Source organism: Euprymna scolopes, chromosome 38 (assembly GCF_053919585.1).
Source record: "Euprymna scolopes isolate OS-2025 chromosome 38, ASM5391958v1, whole genome shotgun sequence".
In the NCBI taxonomy this organism is placed as follows: domain Eukaryota; kingdom Metazoa; phylum Mollusca; class Cephalopoda; order Sepiida; family Sepiolidae; genus Euprymna; species Euprymna scolopes.
Window position 1 is genome coordinate 10,007,210 of NC_136519.1, and position 15,248 is coordinate 10,022,457.

At 41.5% G+C, this 15,248-nt stretch overlaps 2 protein-coding genes across 2 annotated transcripts in view; one reads left to right on the plus strand and one right to left on the minus strand.

Annotated features, from left to right (window-relative positions):
- LOC145263070 (integrin alpha-9-like) overlaps positions 1-15,248 on the minus strand; it is a 244,443-nt gene that overhangs the window by 145,092 nt on the left and 84,103 nt on the right. The window lies entirely within an intron of this gene.
- On the plus strand, positions 5,164-12,865 carry LOC145263309 (uncharacterized; the record flags this gene model as incomplete). Its single annotated transcript, XM_080120389.1, has 3 exons — positions 5,164-5,568; positions 6,134-6,230; positions 12,792-12,865. Coding segments are annotated over 3 exons (576 nt in total), but the record flags the coding sequence as incomplete, so codon positions are not given.

Genomic DNA, 15,248 nt, shown 5'->3' on the forward strand with positions numbered 1-15,248 from the left:
TATCAAGTGTTTCCTTTTAGGAAATTAAATATTTTAAACTCTTGTTAAAGTGTTTCTTCTTTTTAATATTTTATTAACTCTTTGCTTTATATATATATATATATATAATGTGTGTATGTGTGTTTAAACAAAGTTTACGGCGGAAACAAATAAATAGAACGTGTTCTCTACTTTAACACTCTCGCATAAACCTCGTCAAATTCATTGAATTGTTTTACCTCTAAATTATTTTTATCTTGAATAAAAGTACCTCTCTCTCACACATATGGGAGAGAGCGACAGAAACGGAGGGAGAGAGAGAGCGACAGAAACGGAGGGAGAGAGAGAGCGACAGAGACAGAGAGCGACAGAGACAGAGGGAGAGAGAGAGCGACAGAGACAGAGGGCGACAGAGACAGAGGGCGACAGAGACAGAGGGCGAGAGGGCGAGAGGGCGACAGAGACAGAGGGCGAGAGGGCGAGAGGGCGAGAGGGCGAGAGGGCGACAGAGACAGAGGGCGAGAGGGCGAGAGGGCGAGAGGGCGAGAGGGCGACAGAGACAGAGGGCGAGAGGGCGAGAGGGCGAGAGGGCGAGAGGGCGACAGAGACAGAGGGCGAGAGGGCGAGAGGGCGAGAGGGCGAGAGGGCGACAGAGACAGAGGGCGAGAGGGCGAGAGGGCGAGAGGGCGAGAGGGCGACAGAGACAGAGGGCGAGAGGGCGAGAGGGCGAGAGGGCGAGAGGGCGACAGAGACAGAGGGCGAGAGGGCGAGAGGGCGAGAGGGCGAGAGGGCGACAGAAAGAGACGGCGAGAGGGCGAGAGGGCGAGAGGGCGACAGAAAGAGACGGCGAGAGGGCGAGAGGGCGAGAGGGCGACAGAAAGAGACGGCGACAGAAAGAGACGGCGACAGAAAGAGACGGCGACAGAAAGAGACGGCGACAGAAAGAGACGGCGACAGAAAGAGACGGCGACAGAAAGAGACGGCGACAGAAAGAGACGGCGACAGAAAGAGACGGCGACAGAAAGAGACGGCGACAGAAAGAGACGGCGACAGAAAGAGACGGCGACAGAAAGAGACGGCGACAGAAAGAGACGGCGACAGAAAGAGACGGCGACAGAAAGAGACGGCGACAGAAAGAGACGGCGACAGAAAGAGACGGCGACAGAAAGAGACGGCGACAGAAAGAGACGGCGACAGAAAGAGAGACGGCGACAGAAAAAGAGACGGCGACAGAAAGAGACGGAGAGACGGCGACAGAAAGAGACGGAGAGACGGCGACAGAAAGAGACGGAGAGACGGCGACAGAAAGAGACGGCGACAGAAAGAGACGGGCGACAGAAAGAGACGGAGAGAGCGGCGACAGAAAGAGACGGAGAGAGGGCGACAGAAAGAGACGGAGAGACGGCGACAGAAAGAGACGGAGAGACGGCGACAGAAAGAGACGGAGAGAGGGCGACAGAAAGAGACGGAGAGAGGGCGACAGAAAGAGACGGAGAGAGGGCGACAGAAAGAGACGGAGAGAGGGCGACAGAAAGAGACGGAGAGAGGGCGACAGAAAGAGACGGAGAGAGGGCGACAGAAAGAGACGGAGAGAGGGCGACAGAAAGAGACGGAGAGAGGGCGACAGAAAGAGACGGAGAGACGGCGACAGAAAGAGACGGAGAGACGGCGACAGAAAGAGACGGAGAGAGGGCGACAGAAAGAGACGGAGAGAGGGCGACAGAAAGAGACGGAGAGAGGGCGACAGAAAGAGACGGAGAGAGGGCGACAGAAAGAGACGGAGAGAGGGCGACAGAAAGAGACGGAGAGAGGGCGACAGAAAGAGACGGAGAGAGGGCGACAGAAAGAGACGGAGAGAGGGCGACAGAAAGAGACGGAGAGAGGGCGACAGAAAGAGACGGAGAGAGGGCGACAGAAAGAGACGGAGAGAGGGCGACAGAAAGAGACGGAGAGAGGGCGACAGAAAGAGACGGAGAGAGAGGGCGACAGAAAGAGACGGAGAGAGGGCGACAGAAAGAGACGGAGAGAGGGCGACAGAAAGAGACGGAGAGAGGGCGACAGAAAGAGACGGAGAGAGGGCGACAGAAAGAGACGGAGAGAGGGCGACAGAAAGAGACGGAGAGAGGGCGACAGAAAGAGACGGAGAGAGGGCGACAGAAAGAGACGGAGAGAGGGCGACAGAAAGAGACGGAGAGAGGGCGACAGAAAGAGACGGAGAGAGGGCGACAGAAAGAGACGGAGAGAGGGCGACAGAAAGAGACGGAGAGAGGGGCGACAGAAAGAGACGGAGAGAGGGCGACAGAAAGAGACGGAGAGAGGGCGACAGAAAGAGACGGAGGAGAGGGCGACAGAAAGAGACGGAGAGAGGGCGACAGAAAGAGACGGAGAGAGGGCGACAGAAAGAGACGGAGAGAGGGCGACAGAAAGAGACGGAGAGAGGGCGACAGAAAGAGACGGAGAGAGGGCGACAGAAAGAGACGGAGAGAGGGCGACAGAAAGAGACGGAGAGAGAGCGACAGAAAGAGACGGAGATAGAGAGACAGAAAGAGACGGAGAGAGAGCGACAGAAAGAGACGGAGATAGAGAGACAGAAAGAGACGGAGAGAGAGAGACAGAAAGAGACAGAGATAGAGAGACAGAAAGAGACAGAGATAGAGAGACAGAAAGAGACAGAGATAGAGAGACAGAAAGAGACAGAGATAGAGAGACAGAAAGAGACAGGAGATAGAGAGACAGAAAGAGACAGAGATAGAGAGACAGAAAGAGACAGAGATAGAGAGACAGAAAGAGACAGAGATAGAGAGACAGAAAGAGACAGAGATAGAGAGACAGAAAGAGACAGAGATAGAGAGACAGAAAGAGACAGAGATAGAGAGACAGAAAGAGACAGAGATAGAGAGACAGAAAGAGACAGAGATAGAGAGACAGAAAGAGACAGAGATAGAGAGACAGAAAGAGACAGAGATAGAGAGACAGAAAGAGACAGAGATAGAGAGACAGAAAGAGACAGAGATAGAGAGACAGAAAGAGACAGAGATAGAGAGACAGAAAGAGACAGAGATAGAGAGACAGAAAGAGACAGAGATAGAGAGACAGAAAGAGACAGAGATAGAGAGACAGAAAGAGACAGAGATAGAGAGACAGAAAGAGACAGAGATAGAGAGACAGAAAGAGACAGAGATAGAGAGACAGAAAGAGACAGAGATAGAGAGACAGAAAGAGACAGAGATAGAGAGACAGAAAGAGACAGAGATAGAGAGACAGAAAGAGACAGAGATAGAGAGACAGAAAGAGACAGAGATAGAGAGACAGAAAGAGACAGAGATAGAGAGACAGAAAGAGACAGAGATAGAGAGACAGAAAGAGACAGAGATAGAGAGACAGAAAGAGACAGAGATAGAGAGACAGAAAGAGACAGAGATAGAGAGACAGAAAGAGACAGAGATAGAGAGACAGAAAGAGACAGAGATAGAGAGACAGAAAGAGACAGAGATAGAGAGACAGAAAGAGACAGAGATAGAGAGACAGAAAGAGACAGAGATAGAGAGACAGAAAGAGACAGAGATAGAGAGACAGAAAGAGACAGAGATAGAGAGACAGAAAGAGACAGAGATAGAGAGACAGAAAGAGACAGAGATAGAGAGACAGAAAGAGACAGAGATAGAGAGACAGAAAGAGACAGAGATAGAGAGACAGAAAGAGACAGAGATAGAGAGACAGAAAGAGACAGAGATAGAGAGACAGAAAGAGACAGAGATAGAGAGACAGAAAGAGACAGAGATAGAGAGACAGAAAGAGACAGAGATAGAGAGACAGAAAGAGACAGAGATAGAGAGACAGAAAGAGACAGAGATAGAGAGACAGAAAGAGACAGAGATAGAGAGACAGAAAGAGACAGAGATAGAGAGACAGAAAGAGACAGAGATAGAGAGACAGAAAGAGACAGAGATAGAGAGACAGAAAGAGACAGAGATAGAGAGACAGAAAGAGACAGAGATAGAGAGACAGAAAGAGACAGAGATAGAGAGACAGAAAGAGACAGAGATAGAGAGACAGAAAGAGACAGAGATAGAGAGACAGAAAGAGACAGAGATAGAGAGACAGAAAGAGACAGAGATAGAGAGACAGAAAGAGACAGAGATAGAGAGACAGAAAGAGACAGAGATAGAGAGACAGAAAGAGACAGAGATAGAGAGACAGAAAGAGACAGAGATAGAGAGACAGAAAGAGACAGAGATAGAGAGACAGAAAGAGACAGAGATAGAGAGACAGAAAGAGACAGAGATAGAGAGACAGAAAGAGACAGAGATAGAGAGACAGAAAGAGACAGAGATAGAGAGACAGAAAGAGACAGAGATAGAGAGACAGAAAGAGACAGAGATAGAGAGACAGAAAGAGACAGAGATAGAGAGACAGAAAGAGACAGAGATAGAGAGACAGAAAGAGACAGAGATAGAGAGACAGAAAGAGACAGAGATAGAGAGACAGAAAGAGACAGAGATAGAGAGACAGAAAGAGACAGAGATAGAGAGACAGAAAGAGACAGAGATAGAGAGACAGAAAGAGACAGAGATAGAGAGACAGAAAGAGACAGAGATAGAGAGACAGAAAGAGACAGAGATAGAGAGACAGAAAGAGACAGAGATAGAGAGACAGAAAGAGACAGAGATAGAGAGACAGAAAGAGACAGAGATAGAGAGACAGAAAGAGACAGAGATAGAGAGACAGAAAGAGACAGAGATAGAGAGACAGAAAGAGACAGAGAGACAGAAAGAGACAGAGATAGAGAGACAGAAAGAGACAGAGATAGAGAGACAGAAAGAGACAGAGATAGAGAGACAGAAAGAGACAGAGATAGAGAGACAGAAAGAGACAGAGATAGAGAGACAGAAAGAGACAGAGATAGAGAGACAGAAAGAGACAGAGATAGAGAGACAGAAAGAGACAGAGATAGAGAGACAGAAAGAGACAGAGATAGAGAGACAGAAAGAGACAGAGATAGAGAGACAGAAAGAGACAGAAAGAGACAGAGATAGAGAGACAGAAAGAGACAGAGATAGAGAGACAGAAAGAGACAGAGATAGAGAGACAGAAAGAGACAGAGATAGAGAGACAGAAAGAGACAGAGATAGAGAGACAGAAAGAGACAGAGATAGAGAGACAGAAAGAGACAGAGATAGAGAGACAGAAAGAGACAGAGATAGAGAGACAGAAAGAGACAGAGATAGAGAGACAGAAAGAGACAGAGATAGAGAGACAGAAAGAGACAGAGATAGAGAGACAGAAAGAGACAGAGATAGAGAGACAGAAAGAGACAGAGATAGAGAGACAGAAAGAGACAGAGATAGAGAGACAGAAAGAGACAGAGATAGAGAGACAGAAAGAGACAGAGATAGAGAGACAGAAAGAGACAGAGATAGAGAGACAGAAAGAGACAGAGATAGAGAGACAGAAAGAGACAGAGATAGAGAGACAGAAAGAGACAGAGATAGAGAGACAGAAAGAGACAGAGATAGAGAGACAGAAAGAGACAGAGATAGAGAGACAGAAAGAGACAGAGATAGAGAGACAGAAGAGAGAGAGACAGAAAGAGACAGAGATAGAGAGACAGAAAGAGACAGAGATAGAGAGACAGAAAGAGACAGAGATAGAGAGACAGAAAGAGACAGAGATAGAGAGACAGAAAGAGACAGAGATAGAGAGACAGAAAGAGACAGAGATAGAGAGACAGAAAGAGACAGAGATAGAGAGACAGAAAGAGACAGAGATAGAGAGACAGAAAGAGACAGAGATAGAGAGACAGAAAGAGACAGAGAGAGGAGACAGAAAGAGACGGAGAGAGGGCGACAGAAAGAGACGGAGAGAGGGCGACAGAAAGAGACGGAGAGAGGGCGACAGAAAGAGACGGAGAGAGGGCGACAGAAAGAGACGGAGAGAGGGCGACAGAAAGAGACGGAGAGAGGGCGACAGAAAGAGACGGAGAGAGGGCGACAGAAAGAGACGGAGAGAGGGCGACAGAAAGAGACGGAGAGAGGGCGACAGAAAGAGACGGAGAGAGGGCGACAGAAAGAGACGGAGAGAGGGCGACAGAAAGAGACGGAGAGAGGGCGACAGAAAGAGACGGAGAGAGGGCGACAGAAAGAGACGGAGAGAGGGCGACAGAAAGAGACGGAGAGAGGGCGACAGAAAGAGACGGAGAGAGGGCGACAGAAAGAGACGGAGAGAGGGCGACAGAAAGAGACGGAGAGAGGGCGACAGAAAGAGACGGAGAGAGGGCGACAGAAAGAGACGGAGAGAGGGCGACAGAAAGAGACGGAGAGAGGGCGACAGAAAGAGACGGAAGAGAGGGCGACAGAAAGAGACGGAGAGAGGGCGACAGAAAGAGACGGAGAGAGGGCGACAGAAAGAGACGGAGAGAGGGCGAAGAGACGACAGAAAGAGACGGAGAGAGGGCGACAGAAAGAGACGGAGAGAGGGCGACAGAAAGAGACGGAGAGAGGGCGACAGAAAGAGACGGAGATAGAGAGACAGAAAGAGACGGAGATAGAGAGACAGAAAGAGACGGAGATAGAGAGACAGAAAGAGACGGAGATAGAGAGACAGAAAGAGACGGAGATAGAGAGACAGAAAGAGACGGAGATAGAGAGACAGAAAGAGACGGAGATAGAGAGACAGAAAGAGACGGAGATAGAGAGACAGAAAGAGACGGAGATAGAGAGACAGAAAGAGACGGAGATAGAGAGACAGAAAGAGACGGAGATAGAGAGACAGAAAGAGACAGGAGATAGAGAGACAGAAAGAGACAGAGATAGAGAGACAGAAAGAGACAGGAGATAGAGAGACAGAAAGAGACAGAGATAGAGAGACAGAAAGAGACAGAGATAGAGAGACAGAAAGAGACAGAGATAGAGAGACAGAAAGAGACAGAGAGACAGAAAGAGACAGAGATAGAGAGACAGAAAGAGACAGAGATAGAGAGACAGAAAGAGACAGAGATAGAGAGACAGAAAGAGACAGAGACAGAGAGACAGAAAGAGACAGAGAGACAGAAAGAGACAGAGATAGAGAAAGAGACAGAGATAGAGAAAGAGACAGAGAGACAGAAAGAGACAGAGAGACAGAAAGAGACAGAGAGACAGAAAGAGACAGAGAGACAGAAAGAGACAGAGAGACAGAAAGAGACAGAGAGACAGAAAGAGACAGAGAGACAGAAAGAGACAGAGAGACAGAAAGAGACAGAGAGACAGAAAGAGACAGAGAGACAGAAAGAGACAGAGAGACAGAAAGAGACAGAGAGACAGAAAGAGACAGAGAGACAGAAAGAGACAGAGAGACAGAAAGAGACAGAGAGACAGAAAGAGACAGAGAGACAGAAAGAGACAGAGATAGAGAGACAGAAAGAGACAGAGATAGAGAGACAGAAAGAGACAGAGATAGAGAGACAGAAAGAGACAGAGATAGAGAGACAGAAAGAGACAGAGAAAGAGACAGAGATAGGGAGACAGAAAGAGAGGGAGAGGGAGACAGAAAGAGAGGGAGAGGGAGACAGAAAGAGAGGGAGAGGGAGACAGAAAGAGAGGGAGAGGGAGACAGAAAGAGAGGGAGAGGGAGACAGAAAGAGAGGGAGAGGGAGACAGAAAGAGAGGGAGACAGAAAGAGAGGGAGAGGGAGACAGAAAGAGAGGGAGAGGGAGACAGAAAGAGAGGGAGAGGGAGACAGAAAGAGAGGGAGAGGGAGACAGAAAGAGAGGGAGAGGGAGACAGAAAGAGAGGGAGAGGGAGACAGAAAGAGAGGGTGAGGGAGACAGAAAGAGAGGGTGAGGGAGACAGAAAGAGAGGGTGAGGGAGACAGAAAGAGAGGGAGAGGGAGACAGAAAGAGAGGGAGAGGGAGACAGAAAGAGAGGGAGAGAGAGACAGACAGACAGAAACAGAGAGAGAATGAATGAATTAATTTTCAAAAGCGAAAACCAATTATTTATCCATCGACAGGTGTTTCATTAATGTTTTCAAACGGGCTAACGAAACCCGATCCTCATCTGACCTCGGTTCCCCGTGGATTGTCAGCCAGCAAAAACCGATTTGTTTATTATTATTATGATTGGGCCACGATTCTTTTACATTAAACACGACTTCGTGTTACATTTTGACCTTTTCGCGTTGAAACGGACGAAAATGGCAATGTTTTTTTAGGGGCGAGGTCAAAAAACGAGAATAAATATTTGAAACATGAAATATTTGAAATTTGTTAACAATTTATTGGCAACAGATGTCTGCGTTAATCTTGCGTCAATCTAAATCCATTGGGTCAAACATGGACATTGCTGCTGGGTCGCATCGACCAAATCTGTAAGTGCCTCTTCATTAGGTGTATCAGAATTTTTGTAGGAATTTTTGACACCCCTAACACGAAACTGCGAATAAAAAATTAAAAAAAACTCGTAATTTCTCTTTAAAAAGTGGGTTGTTTATTTTCTTTATGGATTATACTTCCAAAATAAACTTTTAAAGTTGTTTTAAAAGTAATAGAAATATTATTTTTTATTTTTTAAAAAACAGTAATGAAATTAATTGAATTTTACGAGCTCAGTATTTTTCAATTTTTAAACATTAAAAATCTATCAAAATTTTTGTATTGATTCTATTTTTACGATATTTTCAGGGTCAATGTGAAATTTTATGATCTTTCCAATAATCGAATATAATATTTTAGACAAAAGTTTTTTTTTTTTTAATTCACGCCCCCCCTTTTCAAGTGTCTATTAAAAAGTAAATAATTTACTCAAAGTTTTATATATCACAAATTGAAGATAAAAGATCAATAAATAATATATTCAAATTTAAAACAAAAAAAAGTAGTGTTTTTTAGAAATTTACCTGTAACGCCCGAAGTTTAAAACCTTTTACTTTTTTTAAACTACGTTGTTTTTTTTTTTTTGTTTTGTTGTTTTTTTTTTTTTTTTTTTTTTTTAATGAAACCTTGGTGTTTGCTCCTTTAATTGAAAAACAAATTAGGGCTTGAATTATATTTTTCGAGTAGTTATAAGCTTGGAAAGACAGGGGGTCAAATTAATTCACGCCTCCCATTTTGAAATGTCTATTAAAAAGTAAATAATTTACTCACCAAAGTGTTATATATCACAAATTGAAGACAAAAGATCAATAAATAATATATTCAAATTTAAAACAAAAAAGAGTAGTGTTTCTTTTTTTTCTTAGAAATTTACCTGTAGTCCGAAGTTTAAAACCTTAAAAAAAAAAAAAAAAAAACGTTTTTTGTTTTTTTTTGTTTTTTTTAATGAAACCTTGGTCCTTTAATTGAAAAAAGAAATTAGAGCTTGAATTACATTTTTCGAGAAGTTATAAGCTTGGAAAGACGGGGTGGAATTATTCACTATTTTTCACGAAATTTATGACACACCTACCTCTTCGCATCTTTAGGAGGATAAAAGGTACACGGGGTACCAGTGTGAATGCGCGTCTGTGTTAGAGATAGGACGATTCTAATACTTCTGCCGATTTTTTTTTCTTCTTTTTTACACAGTGATCACCACTTATCAAGGCCCGGAAGCCACTCAGGGATAAGGGTTATTGCAAGTACATTACGTTAGTGTTTTTAAATTTCTAAAGCCCCCCCCCAGATTACTATAAAAAACCCATCTAATATGTACATATATTTTCGCAAACATAAAATCACACTTGCGGAAAAGATCTATAGATTTTACTCTTGCTAATAATTTCAAAGCAATAAATATTCATCACTAGCAGGGAGACCCGAAGTTGACCGGGAATAATCGAGAATCAACAAATGGTCCAAATTTCCAATACTTTGTTATCAAAATCAGTAGAATTGTCTATTTTTCAATCAAATCAAATGATTGTCTGCGCTAGTCGGGGATCCTGCGCTGTGCACAGAGAGGCAACTTTGTATGCCTTGTCGTAGTGACCTAGTCTACAATACATTGTAGCATACACATTGCACTGTGGAGAACCTACTATTGATTTTATAAAATTATTTTTATATAATGGCTTGGATTAAAGTTTAAAATGCAAAAGTCAAGTATGATAGTTCAATTGTGCTCTAAACGGAACCCATCATTACGAACGCGCCCTTGTCTTATCAAAGAACCTACTGTTGATTTTATATGTCGGGCCCGTCTGTTTATGCGATGATAAAACTTCTCAAGCGCACTTGTGATGTTAGGCTGTATAAGGGTGTTAACTTTGGGCAAAATTTGACAGTTTCTTCAGATTTTTTGCATTATGGATATTATTGGAGGAATTACGATAGAAAAACTATTTAAGAACACTCCCAGACACAAGGTACATTAGTGCGAAATTTTCCAAAAAAAAAAAAATTCGTTTCGGAATCACTAGAAACGGTTTCTATCAATTTTTGGTCTACCAATTTTGAACTTGATGTGTAAAAGATTTTGACTTATGGAACAAATTCGATTTGGTTTTTAGCCGGTAAAGTCGCTGCTAAGGTAAACATTGAAAAATAAATTGAAATTTTGCAGGCGTAAGTTGATTAAAAGTATTATTTCTGCGCATGCAAAACTATACATTTACATCTTTAAGAACATTTTTTTTAAGTTTCTGTATGCGTATAGATTTTGGTCAGACGGTAGCGAATAAGGCTGGAGAGCTACTTCGATTCTAGCTGATGGCACCCATGTCATTTTTGTTTTAAACTTTTGTAATCACTACTATATATTGGGTACAATGTAATAATCAGTAGAGATACGACTATAATAATAAATACGAAATCTGCATTAATTAAAATATCTTATTTAAACATATTTTGCGACAGGATAACGCTTTATATATATATATATATATATATATATATATATATATATATATATATATATATATATATATATATATATATATTACAGTGATTAAGTAATGTATACCACAAAATTGTGCCAGGTTTGCTCACCCAACCGCCACTGACGCCAACTGATTTTATCGGCGTCGGGAGCAAATAATGAGCGGAATAATGGCTCGTAATTATTATCTTTAGTGTCAGTAATTTCAGCACTACCCATTGACTTTAGGAATAACGATGCATCCAAAATGGCCTCAAAATTCCTTCCGAAATTGGTTTCATTTAAAAAGTAATCTCGGAGGGTAGGGATGGGGTCGGTCTAGACTTCATTCTCCCCGCGAGCAACCAGAACACTAATTAGCTCCCAGCCCCGGCAGAGACGTTCAGTACGATTTATCTAATTGATTATCCCATAAGATCTGTCTGGATTTTTAGTCCTGTGAAAATTCATAGTATGTAAGAATGACTATGCTTTTTTTTTTTTTTTTTTTTTTTTTTTTTAGAGAAGCCAGACACTTCCCGCTTTAGAGCATGGAACCAAGATCAAATATGATCGATGGACGTCAGTGATATTCACGCAGTATTGTCAGTGTATAGATATATTGCAGTTTTAAACTATTCTTCATAAGAAATATTCCAAACTAGCGGGGCCTGTGGAAATTCCACAGTGGACTCCTTCATATGTAATATATTGTTCTTGGCATTCTGTGGATGTTCAGCGTAAATGGAGACGCTCTAATATCATTGTAGCTCTTTTGTTAAACTGCAAAAGTATTTACATAAGCTAGCAGGGACGCCCGGCGTAGCCCGGTCGTAAAATACGCTTAAATATGATCTTTTAATTCTTGCAGATTTCGTATATATTATTATAGAGTTAATGTTCTATCGATTTTTATATATTATAAAGTTGCGATTTTAAAAATAAAAAAAATATATCCATATGACCTGGGTGCATCAGCTTGAATCGAAACCGAAACCAAATCTTATATATAAAAACAATATATGAACTTGAGTTCCTTCAGCTATAATCGAAACCGAAACAAAAACTTATGATGAATTCTTGGTAAAATTATTTATTACATAAAATGGATAACAATTAAATAATAGTCACGCGGAAGAAAAAAGGTGTAAACGTGACACACAAAATAACATACACACTATCTTATATAAAGATAAGCATATTTACAATTTTTACATTAAAAAAAAAAAAGTTTGAATATTTCCAATATGAAAAAAAAAAATGCCAAAGCAATAGTGTTCGTTAAAATAATTAAAAAAAAAAAATTATTGTTGACGCTGCGTTTCTTAAGGTGTCTATAAAACAAATACGTTTCTGAATTTTTTAGATGAAAAAGATTCATTATTCTTAGTTGGATTCTTCGGACTACTATTCTCACAGAGCGTTATTTTTACAAGGTTTCCACCGATGTAATCTCCGAACTTTTTCAGGTGTATCTTGTTGAAGTCAGGGATCTTTCTGTTGAACTGATTTAACCACACAAAGACCCCGTTGTGTAGTGGATAAATTACTTGGTAAAATTCAATTCTAAAAGTCACACTCTTCTGGAGGTTAAAGGTTCAATCGTCAGTGCAGACAACACTCAGATGTGCGAGTTATTTAGGGATTCCTACCCAGTCACAACTGAGGGAACGAGAGTATGTTACCTCTGTGGATTGCGTAAAGAATTCGAAAGATTTCAGAGTTCGACAATATTCACCTAAAGAAGGTCAAAGATATATCGATCGAAACGATGTGCAAACGACACTCAAAATGAGAACAGTAGTCCGAAGAATCCAAATAATGCAAAGAGGAATAACTAAGGAATAACCAAAATGATATTCATACATCATCATACGAGGGGTGTTAAAAAAGTAATGCCTCCTATTTTTTATTCCGTTGGATTAAAAAAGATTGCAAGATGCATTGTTATGATGACTGAACTTATGCATTTATGACCCGAAAGTTTTATATCTGTTGCAGATATTGACGGTGCGAGGCTCAAAGAAAACGACTCCTGTCAGGAACGTGCATCAGAAACTACGATGCGTCATTAAATGCAGTTGATAATGGCACAGTTAGGAGATGAGTTCTTAAGTTAACACTTCATCAAATCTCCACACTAACGTAATGTGCTTGCAATAACCCTTATCCCTGAGTGGCTTCCGGGCCTTGATAAGTGGTGATCACTGTGTAAAAAAAAAAATAAATAAATAAAAAATAATAATATATTCGTATTCCTGTCTGTTGGTATCTATTTGCTTCCCACGAAAACAAAATGTGACAAGGTCGTTTTTTAATGTGTGGGTAAACCAGCCCCCCTCCCCACAAAAAGGAGCACTCTGAAAGTAGACAAAATAAAAATTAAGTATAGAATGGTTTCTCCTACATTGACTAAAGACTAATTTACTTTAAGTGTAGCATCAGAACAGATACTACATTGATCTTTTTTTTCTTTCTTTTTTTTTTAAAAAATTACATTTTCACCCCAAACAAGGCACATTGCCACTTTGATGTAGGGGGCTACTATCAGGGACATAAGCTACAGGGATACTATGTAGGGAGTTGGACAGCAAGATGTCGGTTCACGTTACACTTGAACTTCTGCATGTCAGTACAGTTGGGGAAGCAGGGACCCGAAAGGGAATTCCAAAGTCTAGCGGTTCTGGGGAAGAAACTACTGGAGTAGAAGGCTCTTTTACATCTAGGGATCTCTACTGTGAAGAGGTGGGATTTAGCTGCTTGTTGGGTTTGTTGGGGGTATTTACGTCGAGGGGGTACAAGGGCTAGCAGTTCGTCAGAGCAAGCACCATAAAAGTACTTGTAGAACAGGCAGAGGGATGCAACATTTCGTTGCTGTGACAGAGGCTGAAGTTTAGATGACAGTTCAGGACCTTGGCGACTCTTGTTTATATAGTTTATTTATCTGAAATATTATAATTATTTAAAATAAAGGTAAAATTGCAAACAATAAACTTAGGCATGAAACCCTATAAGAAATTTGGAGGAAGGAGAAAGGTACAGGGTTTTTCTAATTTGTCTACAAAACTTTCGAGATTACTCTTGACTGGCACCATTTACCATAATACCACATTCACATCGTGGGGTTAAACTACAAGAAATTACCTCAGCGTTTTTAATAAAAAGTATGTATATGTGCGCGTGGGTGTTAAACAGAATTTCCTTATGTTTATTTTCATCATAATAAACTTTACTACACTTATCTGAGCCCGAAGGCCAGATCCTATTCCTGTCCGCTTGTTTACAATGACATCATAGCATATATATATTACAATGTCACGTATGATGTCATGTATGACGTCATATATGGAAGGGGGAGGGGGTAAAAATGAAAGTAGATTCCCCGCACAACGCCGGGCAGCTTGCTAGTTTACAAATTTTTTTTTTTTTTAATCCTTTTATTTCTAACGTTCGTTCGAATATATATATACCAAACTAAAAATAATATTCATAAAATTAATTCCCTGAATAGAACAGGACCACGGGTCGTCTATGCTGTCTGCCTTTAATGGTGAGGTTATTTTATTACTTCATAATATATCACGTCATAAAAGAACTACCAGGTGTCTTTCGTCCGTTTTAAGTGATGACGTCATATTTTTGGAAATTTTATTCACAGTGGTTGATGACAAACAAGTTAAATAGTTTTAATGATATATTATATTTATATAATAGTTTTATCTACATTTTTTGAAACTCTTTATCAACCAAACAAAGCGTATTGCCATATGAAACGTAAAGGGCTACTATTTAGGGTCGTGTCTAACAGGGCACTGTGGGGGAGTTGAGCAGCGAAACGTCTGTTCACATTACATTTAAACTTCAGCAGGTTAGTACAGTCAGAGAAGCAGGAAACAATCCCAAAGTCTAACAGTCCTAGGAAAGAACTAGTAGAGTAGAGGGCTATTTGGCATCTAGAGACCTCGATAGTGAAAGGATAGAATTTTGCAGCTTGTCAGTCGGGCGTATATGCGTCGAGGAATTGTCTGTTATTCTTTCAATGTTAATTTTAACATAAGAGATTATGGACAAGTCAAGATTATAAATGGAATTATATTTTCAAAACTCCAACTACTGGCTTGATTTTAAATCTTCGCTATACTAAGTAATGAAAGAACCTTTTAAAAAAAAAAAAAAAGAAAAAAAAGGGAATCGTAATTTATCAAGGCCCGAAGACCACTTGAGGATAAGTGTTAACGATTGTAAGGTGGTAGTTTAGTAATCGTTAATGGTATAGATTGGGTATAAATTGGATTATTTAAGGGGACGGCTCAAGAAGTTGTTTACATTGGACTTGAATGTCACTATATTGTACCTATTTACTATGCCTCCCCACGGGACAGAGACACCAAGGTCGTTTTTTTAACGTGGAGAAAAGGTACAAAAATAAAAAATTGTCTCAGTCGTGAAGGATTTCTC